The following is a 12,009-nucleotide window of genomic DNA, read 5'->3' as shown; positions in this document are numbered from 1 at the left end:
GCATAAAAACTAAAAAATTCTTTTCATTTACAGCAGAAGGACCACAGAAAGGCTGTGCAGCTTCAAACTGACCATGATGATGATGAGACACTCCTCCTTTTTGATCATTAAGGCTTTTATAATTTGTTAAAACTAAATGAATAGAATAGAACAAAATGAACAAAAATTGAAATTAATTGAAATGCTTTATTTTAATTATTAACAATTTTGTTGATTAAATATTTGAAAATAATTAATCTTGATTAGTTATTAGTGTGGAAAATTTCACTGACTAAATAATAAATAAATAAATACTATGTGTTTATGATCATCACTTGATGTTTCCTGAGACTCAAGGAGGTAAAAAGTAAAGTAAACAGTAAACAGTACTAAATAAGTTTCATGATAGAAATTGAAATCGGAGACTATGTTTTTTATCAGAAGTAATAAAGCACAAAGCCTGTTGTAAATATTGGATGGCAGCCCGGATATAAAAAAAATGTGTAACATTTTGTTCATGCATCAGATAAAAACAGCATTGACCAAAAGATACATTTTAGATTTAAGAATCAGTTAAATTTTCAGTTCATCAAAAGGAAGATCTATTAAGACTGGGAAATCAATAGTGTCAACCTACCAGAAGCCTTTTTAGAAAACACAAGGCATAAGGCTCATGAAGTATGACAGGTAATCTACAGGGCTGGATTTCACAATTCAATTACTCATAGAGAGTACAATAATCTAAGCAAGCATAATGTATGACTTAAATATGACTTCATATCATCATGATGAAAATGTATGTCGTTAAAAAAACAAATGATGTAATTTGATGTACAACATACACATTATAATTTTTCAATTTTATTTTGAAAATTTAAAGGGTCACACAGACTTCAAGAAGGCTGGGGAGATTCAGTTTGAAGAGGCAGCAAAGAGTGAAGTAAGTTAATATCAAAAAGTTTTTTGGGAATGTGTGACTTTATAACAAATTTCATTTTCAATTAAATGTAATGTACATTTACATTTTCACAGCCTTTGGTCCTTCTACTGAAATGTAAGCAACATTAATAAGTTAAACTGGATGATGATGATGCCAGTGCAGACTTAGGATGAGGAATAAGATGAAGAGGAGGAAATAAGACTAGGTAAGTCATACTAAAAAAAGAGACAGACAGATAGATAGACAGATAGATAGAGAAAACATTATTTCAAGAATATGACAGATTTTCTATTCCATCTTCTAGTTTCTAAGACATCCAGAGTGCACTAGAAGAACTCTTTCCAGAGGAACACAGGGAGCTATGAAGTCTAATTTTTTCAGCAAACCACTGCACCAACCCTCAATATAAAGATCAAGAGTGAAGTGTCAGTCTACAGAGGTTTCAGAAGACCCTGCCCTCTCGTGGTGGGGTAAAAGAAAACTATTTTTCTCTTTCTTGTACAAAAACTGCTGATTAACATTTTGGGTGTGATAAATAATAAAGAAGAGACAGAAATATCTATATTGCTCTATTTACATATCTTTAAAATTTAGCTTCTGGTAGTGAAGCAGAATTAAAGCATATCAACACCAGATATTTGCTCATCCCTCACACAACGCATTTTCTTTTCTGCAAAATATAAATGCTATACCTATGTATAAACGTACATACCAAATAAAATGAATGAATAAACTATAATAAAGTGTTTGTGTGTGTATTATTGTTTAATTTATAAATTATTATAAATGATAGTTAATAAATATGTAATGTTCTAAATGTGCTGATTTGGTATGTGAGCAAATTAACACTGAATACATGAATAAAGTGTGTTAGTTAATTTCTATTATAATTTGCATTGCAGAAAAGTATTTGTCAATTGTCTCTAATTGTTATCAACTAAAAAAAACTATTTAAATTCCCCATAACCATTAAAATCTGTAGAAATTATGTGTTTTCTTTTTTAAAAGCAGTGAATTAAATTTTATAACTTTATCTGGTATGTCTATGGACATTGAGATTATGTCTTCACAACGTGTCAGTTTGGTCATTGGGACGTACTCACCACTTTCTGACAACGTACCACTGTGACGTCGCCACGACGGATATGGGAATCACAAAGTTACGTCGCTGGAACGTTATATAGTACGTCGCTGCGACCAATTTGGTACTTTATAGTAATGTCCTCACAACGTGCCAGATTGGTATTTAGGACGTTCTCATCACGTTCCAGCGACGTTCCACTATAACGTCGCCACGACGGATATGGGAATCACAAAGTTACGTCGCTGGAACGTTATATAGTACGTCGCTGCGACCAATTTGGTACTTTATAGTAATGTCCTCACAACGTGCCAGATTGGTATTTAGGACGTTCTCATCATGTTCCAGCGACGTTCCACTATAACGTCGCCACGACGGATATGGGAATCACAAAGTTACGTCACTGGAACATTAAATGGTACGTCGCTGCGACGAATATGGTCTGGTCCAGTTACGTCGTCACGACGTAACTGTGTTAGCTGGGACGTCTGTTTGTGGATGGAGACTTGTAACGGCAAAACTATGTATTTTGCATGCATCACATTATAGTGCGGTGTGCATGAAAATAATAACAAGGCGGCAGAGCGAACTTATCATCCATAGTGGTTCTCACGTTGTCCTAAATTCGCTCTGCCGCCTTGTTATTATTTTGTCTTTACTTTATTTGTAATGCCGTGAAAGAGTTAATCTCTCATGTATGAGAAGAGCGTGTTGTCGTGTAGCAGCCATTAAATGTGTTGGACACCAACTCCTCATTTTCTGTCTCTTTCATTTCATGGATTTAATGAGTTATCCAAGTCAAAGCAGACAACTTCAGTGACTACAGACTATAATCCCCCTTCGCAGTGTGTGTGTGTGTGTGTGTGTGTGTGTGTGTGTGTGTGTGTGTGTGTGTGTGAAATGCATTGCTGAAGTGAAATAGCTGGGAAGTTTGATAGCCTAAGTATAATAAGCAGCCTAATAAAAATAAAAATAATAGTTATTATTATTATAATCTAATACATTATTACAGAGAAATCTGCTTATGTCAATATCTCAGACTATCGTCGATACACGATCCTATCGTCTATCGGCACAAACTTAAATTCTACAATTTAAAATACACTACTTTTGCCATTCATTTCATTATGGAATAACTAAAACGCCTAATAACATAAATCTACAGTACAATTGTCTTCATACACATTAGGCAGATGCACTCACGTGTAAGCAAATAAGTACAAACTTTTGCCAGCACGTTTAACATTATATATTCCTTATCCAAATCATACACAAACATTCATATCTTACCCTTTGATACTCGCAGGGATCCTTCACAATGTACTCAACCGTCACATCCTGAACAACTTCATGCAGCTTCTCATCGAACACAAAGCCCAGCTGTCGAACACACCTTAATGATGAAGATGAATTCACCAAAATATCCATCTCTCCTAATAATAAGCCAAAAGCAATATATTACATTTCTACATGAACAAATGTTTCACTTTACACCTAATTTAACTTTATATTAAACAAAATCTCAATCCTTCACGATAAAAATGATTGACTGATAAAGGAAAACAAATCAATAAATACAATAAGATATAATTACTAATTATATCTAATATGTTAAAAATAACATTAAATATATTTAATTTATAAAACACGTTAATTAAAACATTATCCTTTGATTAAAATGATTACTATGTTGTAATAATTATTTACAAATATATTATATTAATATATAAAATATAAATTATTTTATATACACACTTCTTTAAAAAATGTTGTGGCTTTAAACTTTTGTACAATATTCATATATAACATTACTGTATAAATTTGTTCCTCTACTACACTTTTACTATACTACATTTTAAGGAGCTAAATTAACTTAATTGTAATACTTGGTAAATGGCAATCATTCACACGCATAATTAAAAAACAATGCAATAATTTCATGCACGAGACGTTCATAGCACTTATCACTAGCAATCAGTTACAACTAATTTAATAAATGTTCCCTTGTCAAGCCCTGAACACAACTGACTCTACTGTGTCATTACATGTCATCACATCACATGTCATTGGTTTATATAAGAATTAAATCCAACAGCATTTATCTGCTACTTTTAATCATAAGCCAAAAAATGTAACTTTTAATACACATCTCTAGGTTTCGTACTTTCACATTCAAGATGTATAGTAACTACACTGTAATCCCAAACAGTTGTACTAGCTCATAACTAATAAGGTCATAACAGTCAAATGTCGTTATGCAGTTGACCAAACTATAAAGTTTTGAGCTCTGTTGAGATTTGTGTCACTTTAATTGAATAGGGCTCAGTATTTTAGAGTTAATTTGTGTGGAACGCTCAAAAAGTTTAGGAACCATGTATTAGCGTCATGACGTTATCGACGTCATGACGTATTGGTGGGTGGGTCTTATCGCTCCCTCAGGAAAGCTGAGTCAGCCATCTTGAATTTGCCTTGATGCGGGTGAAGTTTTGGCAAGCTCATGTGGATGTGGAACACAGTTTAATTTGTTTTTAATTGTTTATATCTGTTTGGAATGCGTACTTTTATACCCCCGCTTCAAACCACCACCACCTCAGTTATTTTCATTAGTCTTATTGCTCTCATTTTCTTAAGCGCTGTCTTATCATCAGCCCTGATTTGGTAAGTAACTCTAAAAAATTTTTATATATATATATATATATATATATTATATATAAAATAATTACAAATCCAAGTAATTGTAATTTTAGAAGTTGTTGAATGTGACAAATGCGTTAACGTTAAGTTACCTTACTTAGTTCATCTTACAGCAGTGTAACGTTATCAGCGGGTTTCCTGGATGAACTACATTACCCATAATGCATGTTTGCCCGGGACATTGACGGTTGAGGAAGGTCCATGAGTTTTGAATTCTCTGGCGGAGTCCGAAAGCATAACGTTATCCCTGATTCCCGCCGTTTTCGCTGTTCGTCGTTAATGCATGTGCGTACTTTGAGTATAACGTTACATATTTAAATAAATGTCTGCGTTATGCAGTAAATATTTTACGTTGGGTTAGGTCGAGCTGTGTGTGATCGCGTGTAACTAAACAACATAATGTGAGTGTGTTATCATGATGCTAACCAGCCCTGTGTTTGTATTTCGTAGGCTCAAGTGTGTGGTTCAGGTAGGATGCATTATGAAAGAGTGTTATTAACAATTGGTTTATTTTGTGTTTCCACAGTTATTATTTTGCTATTTATTTCAATCTTTTTATTTCAATTGATCACTTGAACCCTTTATCAATACTATGTTAAAAACAACAACATAAATAGCATATCTATAAGCACACAACTTTATTTTTTTAATTTTTTTGTTAATAACTAACTTGCTCATCTTTTAACATTTTCATTTTTACTATAATGAGTGAGTGAGTGAAGTGACATTCAGCCAAGTATGGTGACCCATACTCAGAATTTGTGCTCTGCATTTAACCCATCCGAAATGCACACACACAGAGCAGTGAACACACACACACACACACACACACTGTGAGCACACACCCGGAGCAGTGTACAATAAATGTATTTGATAGATTTGGAGACTTTTTTATCTGTGTATTCCCTTTTTCAAATTTCATTTATCATTATGTATTATTTTAAAAAAAAATTTGAACATTAACAAATCATCTTTGTGCGCATGTTGTGTACAGATATCGGACTACAAAGAGTGCTACAGAGAGTCAGTGTTTCACTATCAGACAGGTGCCAATAGGTGAGTTTTGTAAATTGTGTACTAATTTGAATTTTAAATGATTCGCAAGGTTTAGATTTTTTTCAGAAGAACAGAATTTAATTACTGATGTGTTGTCGGCTGGTTGGCATAATCATTTCCCCCCTTGTTCACAATTGTTCACAATGATCACCCCCATCAAAATATAAAGAAAGCTCGAAAAGCTGAGGTCAACTACATCATCAACCTATCAAAGGATCAAACCCCAGCCACTCTGGAAACAATGAGAGAAGAAATCTTACATGAAGTCGAAAAGACTGAGAGAAACCATTTAGTCATAGGCAAGCTAATGACCACAACCTATGCCCTTCGTCGCCAAGAAATCGTTGGAGCTCTTGTAGCTCCACGGGTGAGAGACGTCGTGGATAGATGGCCAGCCCTACTTATGGAGTCACAGGTAAAAAAAAAAAGAATCTTTCTACATCATTTTACGGTTCTCCCTGTTGAGAGCAATTAATCAGCATGACTCTTTAGCATGTCCACTTTGAACATGATTGATTTTTCCAATATTTAAATGACTGTTTTTAAAAATCTAAATTTTCAATAAATTCCCCGAAAAGCAAATGGCAGATGTAAAAGTTGACAACACATCACGCTGTGACAAATTTTTGCCATTCACAGTAAACCAAGTATACAGAGGTTAATTAGATTAATTTCCTTTAGATAACATTGTACTGCCTGTTTTAAATGAAGGACAATTAACTTTCTATTTTGACCTTGGTTCTGACTCGTCTCTAATAGAATTGCCCTTGGTTTTGCTACCTGTCAACAGAAAACTTCTTTAAAATACATTCACAATTCTGTTCCTAATTTATCTTTGTGCATTTCTGTGTAATTCTGTCCGTGTACAGGTGTTCAGTGTTGAGTACTCGAGACTCGGACTCGGTCTTGGACTCGGTCTCGAGACCGTATTTTAATGGTCTCGGTCTTGTCATGGACTCGTGTGCATTTTGACTCGGTATTGACTCGGACTCGAACATATTAGGAATCGGACTTATGCCCGAGTCCACTCGAGTCCCAATCAAAATATGTCATGATTATTACTGTATGTTAATGTTTAATTAAATTGATGTATGATAGATACATCCAATGTGACGTGAGACGTTAGGCCAGCGACACACTGGATGCGTGGCGCAAGCCTCTCAGCTGCGTGGCGTGTCGGTTTTTAATTCGGCTCCCATGTTAACAGGTTAGAGCTTGCAGACTGCCTGCGTGAGACGCGCATCCCAGGCGCAGCTCGAGCCGCGCGGAAAATGCGTGCATGCTAGAAATAGAACCGACGCCTATTTTCACGCGAACACGCGCGTGTTGGAAGCTTTTCCAGGCAAAATAAACTAGGAAAATATGTTTATATGTCACTCGTGTCATTATGTACACAAATACATATTAATTCATGACATTTTGATATTTGAAAGTCTATAGGTTGGCATAAATTCAGATATAAATGTAATTAAAAAAAAATAAATAAATAGTTATCGATTTTCAAATATTGCACCTGTCAAACATACTCTATTTTGCAAGAGCCTGGTTTTTCGGCGGCCTCTCTCTATGTCACCTATAGCAGAAGCAGTGCGCTAGCACTGCGTCAGACACGCTTCTGGTGTGTAAAGACACAGAAAACGCGAAGCAGCCACCACGCTTCTAGCACGCAGCAGAGACGCCACGCAGCCAGTGTGTCACCGGCCTTAAGTTACCCTCCTGCCATCCGCCTGTAGTGATCCCGCTTTCCAGAAAGCCACATTGCTACATTATTTCTCTCAACTGTGTTATTTTTACAAAGTAGGACAAAATGGTCACAGAAAAAAACAAATATTGTTTAGTTAAATTATATAATGAATACAGACACAGACTGACTGTCTCAACACTAAACATCTCCCCCCGAAATAATGTCTGATAGAAGGCATTGAACTTATATGGCATTTCAACCAGCTTTCTTCCCCTGGCACATACACACTTTTGCATGAAATTTTCCTGGACAGTCAGTCGGCTCTTGTGTGTATGCCCTCCGTAACTAAAAAAAACTTCGACTAGTGTGTATTTTACCGTGCATTAAAACCCACCATCCAGTGAAATTAGCATTAGATTATCCGTTGCTGTTACAGAAAGTGATAAAATGGTAACTGTTGTCAGTCCCCGCTTCCTCTGCACCAATAGAGAGAGTTTTTAGTCGGGGTGGATTGATCATGAGACCACATCGTGCTTGGTTGGGTAGCAGGATGGTCTCCTCACTTATTTAAAAAAAAAAAGTTATTATGCCCATCTGTAATCTTCACAACATCTAAAGTGCACATAATCCAAGACATTTTCATGATATTAGCAGTCATTAGTTAAGCTTCAGGGTTAAAAGTTATGTAAAAGCTGTTACAGTTGAACATTTACAGGTATAGTGGTACAGTACTGTTACTTGTACTAGAAGTGTTATGTAGAATTACAATATAGAGTCGTACAGTAATGTTATGTGTACTAGAAAGGTTATATGGATGTGTATAGTGGTACAACGATGTTATGTGAAAATTAGCACTTAATATTGACAAGTAACACTTCATAATTCTAATAAAATTACCTTTACACCACATACTATGTGGCCCTTTTAACCTTTATTGTTTCCATCATACATTTGACATACTCTTGAAGATTTCTTTAGGTCTTGTCTCAGACCCAATCTCTCTGGTCTCGGTCTTGACTCGGACTCGACCCTTTCTGAACTCGGTCTTGACTCGGACTCGACCCTTTCTGAACTCGGTCTTGACTCGGACTCGACCCTTTCTGAACTCGGTCTTGACTCGGACTCGACCATCTCTGGACTCGATCTGGACTCGGACTCGAATGAGCCGGTCTCGACTACAACACTGCAGGTGTTTGCAGAGTTCCACCGAATCAACAATGTTAACCTGCGCAATCAATTCTACAAGGAGCTGGACAGACACACGCCTAAACTCATTACCTTGTTCAGAGACAAGGCCACCAAGACTGGCAAGATAGCGGAGGAGCTAGCCAGGCTCATGATGATTTATGACCTTCAGGTGAATTTTTAACTTTGCATGATTCAGAAACAGATTATTAGCAGATTGTTTGCAGACAACTGTAAGAAGCCATCGTGTTAATTGCCCCGACTCGAATTGTGAGGTTAAGTGATTATGCCATGAACACAACATTGTCATCTCATAGGAGATAGATGTCTTGACAAGATGTTTTCTATCAGAAAGAGGAACCTTAAAAAGATACCTTTTCAGCTTCAATTTGAAGAAGTCCAAATAACTACTGTTTATGTGAAATTTGATTTACAATTTGACGGTTTTTCCTTTGAGTTAAATTATTTACAATAGAAAGTTTTAATTTTAAAAATGTTTAACTGAAGAAATGATGACTCAAATACTCAATCTACCATCTATAACAATGACCACCATCAGAATATGGAGCTATTTAACACTTTGATAAAGTGTTTGCTCTGCATTTGTGTAATTACTATTGTAATGGATATTTTTTGTACATCTAGGAACAACGTAATGTAAATATAAGACGGGCACTCGTCCTTCGTGCTCTTCCTGTGTACCTGCGTGAAGATGCCTTCAAGTTCTTCAGGACCTGTAATGTAAGTGTACTGGCCTAACTATCAATCCCTTTGCTTAGCTATTCAATCAGCTTGAACTGAAGCACTAAACATATATACATATTGAAGCTTAAACACATGACATCACTCAAAGAACTCTAGGAGAACCAGGGGGGTATTCCAGAAAGCAAGTGAAAACTCAGAGTGAACTCTGAGATGAGGGAAACAGAGTTATCCATTCCAGAGAGAAACCCTAACCCAGGAACAGCTGCTCTGCCTCTGTTGCATGTGGTGGAGGTGAGCACCACTTCATGTTCATCTACTCAGGAGGATGTTAGGACACAGATGTGTTAAACAGCATCTGTTGGTGGTAAAAGCTACAAGTTAAATTATCCACTAAATAAACTTTTACTTTAATATGTGAAATAAAAACAAAGTGAGGAGCCATTGTGAGACTGTTTTTATATTTCATTTTCAACTGATTTGAATTAAATAAAATAGCCTTAAATAAAACATTGATTAACATTCAACCACTTCCTCAAAGGCTAATATAAAATAAAGTGATGTTAAATTCAAAATATAAAGACGAGCGCATCTAAAACTCTGTCAGTGATTTTTATTATGGCCGCAGTCAGAAAATGTCACCGTACGGGAGCTCCATTGATGATGAGTTTTTACTAGTCGTCAGGCACGAGCTCAACTCTGAGTTAACATACTCAGAGTCGACTTACCTAACTCAGATCAGCTGTTCTGGAACTGAAAACTCAGTTTCACTTCACAGGGTAAGTTAACTCAAGAGTTCAGGGTTAGGCTCAGTTTGTTGAACGTCCTTTCTGGAATATCCCCCAGGACCTGTTTTACTTGAGTTGTTATTCTGCAAACTAATGTGTAGAAATTACATAAATGAAAAGGTAAGTGTAAATCATTCCACTAAACAAAAAGTATGCTAACAGATAGGTGTGAAACTAACATAAGATATAAGCCTATGTAAAGAAAATAGTTTAAACATGTAGCTTAGTTGCAGTCTAAGTGCAAAGTGACAGTAATGTCTAGACATCATTACCATGATTTGTATCCTTGAGGAGCTGAACTCATTCATGTATTATTTGTGTTTTATAGTCAGCAGATTGTCCAGACCTCACTGACACTCCGGTGGCTCTCCTGACAGTCGTCACGGATGACACTATTAATGCGGCCCTCTTCAGCCCTGAGAGCATCTGTATCGTCATGGAGGATGAAATGCTTGTGAGTGGTCCCACGACTCTGGCTGACTCATTTCTCCTGCTCTTTGGGTATGTCTATGCACTAGACCTACAGTACCCAAAGAATCTTGAACTTACATTCACATTTATCCAAAAAGTTGTGATGTGTCTTGAGGACAACAAACCACTGAAAGGGCGTCTACTGATGCTGAAGAATGATTTGTTTAATGAGTGAATCACTCAGGATGGATTATTTGAGTTGAGTTGAGTATTGAGAAAGTCCCTCCCTTTTTACAAATGTAATAATTTGCCTGTTCTACCTCAGATTTAAGATCTGACACTGTTTGCCTCTTCTACCTCAGATTTAATACATTGATTAGGACATTGAACTTGATGTTGCCAGTTGAAGTACAACCAGTACTTTATTTGAATGTTTTATTATTGTACTTTAAAAAACATTTTGTTTTTATGCGGTCATTTTCTTTTTTTTTTAATTTCACAAGCACTTTTTGACCCCTACTCCTTTGATTTATGCCTTTTAAAAAGTGCATTGTATTAAATAAAAAAAGTTGTTAAATTGCCACTGTGGTGTCACTTTCATGGTTTCTAACATTATAAGCTGATTGTGTAGTGGGCCGACATCAGTATTTCAGTTTAGAATTAATTTTGAGTGCCTCACCCACATTAAGAGTTAAAATTTATTGAAAATTTTGAATGTATTTCCCAAATTATATGAGTTGGAAAATATTGAAAATTGAGTGTATTTCCCACATTATATGAGTCGAAAAATAGTGAAAAATTTAAGTGTATTTCACACATTATATGAGTTGAAAAATAGTGAAAAATTTGAGTGTATTTCCCACATTATATGAGTTGAAAAATAGTGAAATTTTTTAGTGAATTACTCCCTAATTATAAGTTGAGAAATATCAATATTTATAAGATAACATTGAGATAATTTAAGGCAACTGGAAATGTAATTTTTATTTTATGTAAACCTAAAACATTTAAAAACATCACTTAAATGTTTTTGTGTAATCTGTTACAAAATATTTTTTGAGTTCTGTGAACTTATTAGGGTTTACAGTGTATTGATGTAATACACAAAACTAACAATCCAATACAAAAATCAGTTTTGAAGTCCCAATTCAGTACAACAGGGATGCAAAATCTAAACAATATATATATATTTTAGTCTATTTAGTCAAAAATTGCAAATGAGATATTTCCCCCATTTTTTATTGCACAGCCCTAGTACATAACATGATTTTAAAATACAAAATGAATTACTTAACCCCAACTTTTGATTAACAATACACCTGCATAATCAAATTAATCTGCATTAATCTAACATTAAATTATCAATAACCTCATATTTACATTTTTATATGTAGAATCACCTACCCATTCATAATTAAAGACTTACTTTTAATATTTAAATCAAATATCCCCCCGCGTTTTCCATAATATTCAGGCTCTATAATAATAA

General features: G+C 35.2%; 1 protein-coding gene and 2 long non-coding RNA genes across 4 annotated transcripts; all 3 read left to right on the top strand.

Annotated features, from left to right (window-relative positions):
• The first annotated feature begins 368 nt into the window (after positions 1 to 368).
• Positions 369 to 1,625, top strand: LOC113093891 (uncharacterized). The gene is made up of 3 exons (XR_003287942.1): positions 369 to 919; positions 1,012 to 1,124; positions 1,224 to 1,625. It is a non-coding gene; the product is annotated as an uncharacterized LOC113093891 (long non-coding RNA).
• Positions 1,626 to 4,198: 2,573 nt separating this feature from the next.
• LOC113093886 (uncharacterized) lies at positions 4,199 to 6,006 on the top strand. 2 transcript variants are annotated; one of them, XR_003287939.1, is made up of 4 exons: positions 4,199 to 4,658; positions 4,808 to 5,095; positions 5,689 to 5,750; positions 5,920 to 6,006. It is a non-coding gene; the product is annotated as an uncharacterized LOC113093886 (long non-coding RNA). The 2 variants fall into 2 exon arrangements; XR_003287938.1 differs by having other exon boundaries at positions 4,796 to 5,095.
• Positions 6,007 to 6,016: 10 nt separating this feature from the next.
• LOC113093885 (uncharacterized) lies at positions 6,017 to 10,958 on the top strand. Its single transcript, XM_026259450.1, has 4 exons — positions 6,017 to 6,165; positions 8,624 to 8,791; positions 9,265 to 9,360; positions 10,438 to 10,958. The coding sequence occupies exons 1-4, from the start codon at positions 6,058 to 6,060 to the stop codon at positions 10,753 to 10,755; spliced, it is 690 nt and encodes a 229-aa protein (XP_026115235.1). The 5' UTR covers positions 6,017 to 6,057; the 3' UTR covers positions 10,756 to 10,958.
• The last annotated feature ends 1,051 nt before the right edge of the window (positions 10,959 to 12,009 follow it).

The sequence above is a fragment of the Carassius auratus genome, unplaced genomic scaffold (assembly GCF_003368295.1).
Source record: "Carassius auratus strain Wakin unplaced genomic scaffold, ASM336829v1 scaf_tig00215198, whole genome shotgun sequence".
NCBI classification, from domain to species: domain Eukaryota; kingdom Metazoa; phylum Chordata; class Actinopteri; order Cypriniformes; family Cyprinidae; genus Carassius; species Carassius auratus.
The sequence above is the reverse complement of the archived record's forward strand: the minus strand, read 5'-3'. Positions and strand labels throughout refer to the sequence as shown.

What these genes read in the sequence shown, in the direction of transcription:
- LOC113093885 (XM_026259450.1), top strand. Translation starts at nt 6,058, where the DNA reads ATGACCACAACCTATGCCCTTCGTCGCCAAGAAATCGTTGGAGCTCTT. An exon ending in TGATGATTTATGACCTTCAG is followed by an intron (nt 8,792 to 9,264) that starts GTGAATTTTTAA and finishes TTGTACATCTAG; the next exon opens with GAACAACGTAATGTAAATAT. An exon ending in AGTTCTTCAGGACCTGTAAT is followed by an intron (nt 9,361 to 10,437) that starts GTAAGTGTACTG and finishes TGTGTTTTATAG; the next exon opens with TCAGCAGATTGTCCAGACCT.